Here is a 5,295-nt window from a genome sequence, read left to right on the forward strand (position 1 = left end):
CAAAAAAAAAAAAAAAAAAGCAAGGGGGGAGATGTTGGTATCAAGTCTGGGGATCAAATGAATTTACATTTTAAAAAGTTCTATAGAAGTCCTGGTTTCTTAGTAGTTATTTAGTCATTGGTGTCGTTTACTTTGAATATGATGCTTTGTTCCTGTAGTTTCACCGTTTGATTGAACAACCAGTAGAGCAACCCAAACACTGAAGCTTTTAGGGGTGTAACAATTCCTCTAAACCAGTGTTTCCCAACCCTGGTCTTCGGGGCACACTGTCCTGCATGTTTTCCATGTTGCCCTGCTTATGCACACCTGATTCAGCTCACCATCAGGCTCAGCAGAAGCCTGACAATGACGGTCATCAGAAGCAGGTGTGTTTGGGCAGGGTTGGATTAACAAAATGCCGGACAGTGTGCCCTGAGGACCAGTGTTGGGAAACACTGCTCTAAGCATCAGTTTGATTCATATCATAGTTTGTGGTTTCACAATTCCACCAGTGTGACTCAGAGATAAATAACTGCTACTGAACAGTGCAGGAGACGTTTTCCAAATTGTATGTCTTGTAAGATAATCAAGAGTAAATTAAATATGTGTACAAACAAACAAGAATTAATGTCACATCCATTCACATTTTAGTTTCATAAAGTTCAGCTCACTGTTGTTTTTCCACATCAAAATAATACAAATGGAACATCATACAGCATTGTATGGTGGTCACATGTTTTTGCTAAATTCAGTGTTTTCACATATTAGATGGTCAGATGGTGTTTGACACTTGTGTGTTGTTTGCTATAATGTTTGTTTTTAGGTTATAGTAAAAGAAACAAATAAAATAACCTATTGTCCCTCAATCTAAATGGTATTTTACAATATTGATATCATTGATTTATTTCATTTTTAAATTATTTTACAATGAATTGGTCAATTCAATTAACAACTCACCTCAGACAGATTGATCTGGTTGAATCATAAAAAAATACATTGATTAATCAATTAATTGTTGCACCCCTATAATTTGGAAGTTCCATATTCACTATTGACTGATTGATTTGTGTTTATATTAAACAAGTTAAAGCAAAACTTGATTCTTCCTTACACACAGAAGTTTGCCTTTTTTTGCTGAGGAAATAATTTGGAATTAAATCGTCTGACAATTACTATGAATATAAAAAATACATACAATATTTCTTCCTGTGAGTTATTAGAATCTACACCGGACTACAATTACTATTGTTATTAAATTAAGTGTATTTTATGTTATTTGCTTTTTTAATAAAGCCACTGTAATTTCCCCTTCGAGGGATCAATAAAGTTTTATTCAATTCTCATCCATTCGTATTCTACAAAGATTTTCTTTTAACTTTGATACACACAACTAAGGAGAAATTTTAAAAAAGAAAAACACTTTATGGTTTTTGCGAGTATTTTACCTGTTAGTAGTGAATATCAAGAACGATTGTGTGAGGAGGATCCAGTGAAACCTGGTCAATAGATTGGTTGTAGCTGCCGGTGTGTTTCAGGTTGTGTCCTGTTACCTCCCGGATCGCTCAAAGGTCATTCTACAAAGCAGTCCAAAGAGCTGAAGCTTTCCGTCATAAACGACTTCAATTAGAAGACTCCACTACAATACAACGATCTCACAGTTTTCTATCGACGTTTTTGTTATTTTCTGAGCGGATGACAAAACACACCCAACTAAAAACTGCAACTAACCCTTGATCCGAGGACACTGTGTTCCTGCCGGTGACGGAGGCTGCTTTGTTTCAACCATCAACTCTAGTAATACTGAACAAATGAAGTTAAAATTCCACCGAGTCACACGTCAGTCTGAATGTACCTCAAGTAACCTGCTGCATGTGTTCGGGTGACAAGCTAACATATTCCCATCAGCTAATTCTGAGGTAAACAAAGTTACCAATAGTTCATGTAAATTGGTTTCACACGCACTTACCTCTTTAGACAGACTGCATTCTACTTCTCTGTCATGTCATCGATGTCATTTGGGCAGGTCAGCTCATGTTTGTCGGCATTTGAACCTGTTTACACGCGCACGTCGTTCCCTTCGAAGCTATAACCTCCTAGCTTCCTCCACTTCCTGGTCTCATTCAAACGCCATGCTTTGCAGTCAGCCAATCACGTGCCGCCTTTCTTCTTCTTCCTTTTAGTCACCCCGGAACTCTTCTTACGGCCCTCTACTGCCCTCTTTAGGGCTGGAGGATCATTTTAGATTAACTTGTAAATATTGCACAACCCTTCTTGCTCTGGTAACTATTTAACTTGTTCTTGCTAAACCTTTTTATTGCAATCGTGGAAAAATAGCTAATGAAATAACTTCATTTTATTTGAGGGGAAGTTAAGGCATTTTCTCTGGGTGACATCACAGATGCTTTGCCCATCACCTCTTTGTACTGTCAATAGTGGCATCGCACTCGCTCAGTCCTGCTCTTTTATACATTTAATAAAATATTGTTTTATTACTTTGAGAGCTGCTTCTTTGTCTTTCAGCTTCTCTTTATATGTGTCAACACACCAAACCAAGCTAATCATAACCTCTGCACCCTTACTTGGTGAGCAATTTGATTTAATATGTAATGTTTGCAACATTTCATAGATTACTATTAAAAAAACATATTTTAGAATAATAAAACTAATACCTTACACAATAATACTTTGAGTGCTTCAAATAGTTTTTGCTGATTTATTCTGTGATTTTTACCCATTCCTCTGTTGAACACTTGGGTCCTCCCGTCAACAGGTGGCGCTGTAGAGTCACTGTCTCAATCTGCCGGTCGCCGAAGCAACATTGAACTGAAAGCACTTTTGGATTGTCGCTGTAGCGAAACAACGCCAAGTGGACTTTTTGAGGAGAGGTATTTTAAAAAGTCACAGCTATAGTCTTCGCGCATTCTTTCTGTCTAATATAATATATATGTATCGCTGGAGTTTGTCTCGTTCCCACGGCGAGGCTTTATACACAATACAGCGAATATACTTCGTGTTAGCAGCTAGCATGTCGCGATATTGCAGATTCATTGTGGTGCGGGTTTTAGCAACAAGAGCTAGCTGTCATGAAACTGAAAATGATTCATTTATTTTCTTCCACATTATCCGAAATTGTTTTAGATCAAACTTTTTAGTGTTTATGTTCTGTTATAGAAATATTATTGTACTTTCTTTTAACTCATATGTTGACTTTTTCTTTCTTTTTGCGTGCTTCCTCGCAGAGATCCTCTGCTTGAGCTTCTGTTGTCGCACTTTTTCACAGGATAAATATCAAGTGACGGGAGAATATGGTTAGTAGCTATTTTTTCTGGGTTTTCATTATGCATATTAAACATTTGATTTTATTTTTAAGTCCTTGCTGTTCTGTCTTACAGTCACGCAGATACGATTCCAGGACAACCATATTTTCCCCTGAAGGTAATCTCTATTACCAAGTGATTTACAGTTATTTAGTTTAGGGGGATCAATACGGAAATGTTACTTTAAATGTTTGTTATTGTTTGCATGTAGCTGTGTCATAGTAGATGGAGAAGTTATTTAATAGGTTTGGTAGTTATTTTCTCCTGATAGTGGACATATATATAAAAAAAATTAAGCTTAAAATAGCATTTCTGAGTATTTTTTTAATTGATGTAAATCAGGGGCAGATGGAAAAAAATGCAGTTCGTAAAAACTTGTAGATGTGATGTAGAAGCTACTACGGGAAGTGCTCCACTCCATCCTGATGCATCCACTTGCAGACAAATAGATTCATGCATGTCTTCATTTTCCTCATCTGAGCTGGAATCGGGATCAAAACTGTACGGTTGGACAGCTACCAATATTTCTTGCCATTTACACCTATAATGTTAGGTTTGAGGCCTGAGAAGCAGGAGAGCATGTAAATAGATAGATGATGTGAAGTGGGGGCAGGCTTACTCTGCACCACAACTCAGAGGTGAATTTCTAATGAACTATTGCCGCTCTATGTCCCACAAAATAACAGATTTTGGGGGAAAAAAAACAGCATAATTAGAATTAATAGACCACTGGAAACACTTTGATAATAGATCAAAACATGATTGGAGTGGGACTTTTTAACACTCTTGTGTTTTTTGCATTTTTAATATGTATTATATTTGTGTTTATGTTAAGCACTTTGTGTTTCAGTTGAATGAAAGGCGCTATATAAATAAAGTATGAGTTTTGACTTTAAACTTTTTTTTAAACTATTGATGCTTTCCTAAAATGAAATTCTTATCCAATAGTTTGCTCAGCTGTAAAGCTAATCTTTAGCATACACACGTGAATTTCCATTTTATTGTGTCAGTAGAGATGTTTAACATTTTTTAACTTGGATATGAACACAGCAGCTCTAAATGTGAAGCAAATCAAGTGTTGATATGGATTAAGTACTACAAAATATACTTTTAAGCTTAGTTATATATCAGAGGAATTATTTTGAAATATTTTGTCGGATGAAGGAAGACATGCTTTAAAAAAACCTGAGCAAACAGATATGAGCTGAAGGCCTCTTGTGTTGGGCACAACACAATGTCAAATATGAATTGTGATTTACAGGGCGCCTTTATCAGGTGGAATATGCGATGGAAGCGATCGGCCACGCCGGAACTTGTCTAGGGATTTTAGCAAACGATGGAGTGCTGTTAGCTGCAGAGAGACGCAATATCCACAAACTACTGGATGAAGTTTTCTTCTCTGAGAAGATCTACAAGCTCAACGAGTGAGGGGCCAAACGCAAGTCCCATTTTTTAAATGGAAACTGCCCCTGTGAGACTGACTGTTGGTGTGATGGTCTTGCAGAGACATGGCCTGCAGCGTCGCTGGGATCACATCAGACGCTAACGTGCTGACGAATGAACTGCGGTTAATTGCACAGAGGTGAGTGTCAGAGAAGCTCGTCAGATTATTCTTATGAGTCCACCATACTTGATGGAATAATTTAAACGTTTAATCTAAACTGCATGTATTTTGGGGGGGGGTTAAAAGGGGGATATAACCTAGCATATCAAATAAATATTTTTGTTTTTCATTAAAAAATCAAAAATATGTCATAAATTTGCTTTTATTCTCTCATTTATCACAAGGTTACATTCTAAAAATAACCTGTGATAAATGTAATCTGTGAAGTTTGATTGTAGATGTTTTAAGGCCTTACTACTTACTTTATACACTTTTCTCACATAGACATGAACATTTTCACACACTTCTTTTCTTGTTTAAACTCAAAGTTTAAAGAAAAATGCAGTATATACCGATGAGTCCTGGGTTATAGAATGAAAGTAAATACCTGCTCCC

General features: G+C 36.6%; 2 protein-coding genes across 2 annotated transcripts in view; one reads left to right on the plus strand and one right to left on the minus strand.

Annotated features, from left to right (window-relative positions):
- Positions 1-2,139, minus strand: part of LOC112160391 (solute carrier family 25 member 44) — a 5,646-nt gene extending 3,507 nt beyond the window's left edge. The window contains exon 1 of the mRNA XM_024294865.2: positions 1,946-2,139. The gene's annotated coding sequence lies outside the window, so the exon portion shown is untranslated. The remainder of the gene's footprint in view (positions 1-1,945) is intronic.
- A 604-nt stretch (positions 2,140-2,743) lies between these two features.
- The window catches only part of psma4 (proteasome 20S subunit alpha 4), a 4,559-nt gene continuing 2,007 nt past the window's right edge, over positions 2,744-5,295 (plus strand). The window contains exons 1-5 of the mRNA XM_024294866.1: positions 2,744-2,864; positions 3,219-3,287; positions 3,372-3,414; positions 4,558-4,720; positions 4,801-4,878. Of these exons, the coding sequence (XP_024150634.1) occupies positions 3,285-3,287; positions 3,372-3,414; positions 4,558-4,720; positions 4,801-4,878 (287 nt within the window). The 5' untranslated portion in view covers positions 2,744-2,864; positions 3,219-3,284. The remainder of the gene's footprint in view (positions 2,865-3,218; positions 3,288-3,371; positions 3,415-4,557; positions 4,721-4,800; positions 4,879-5,295) is intronic.

The sequence above is a fragment of the Oryzias melastigma genome, linkage group LG3 (genome assembly GCF_002922805.2).
Source record: "Oryzias melastigma strain HK-1 linkage group LG3, ASM292280v2, whole genome shotgun sequence".
Lineage (NCBI taxonomy): Eukaryota > Metazoa > Chordata > Actinopteri > Beloniformes > Adrianichthyidae > Oryzias > Oryzias melastigma.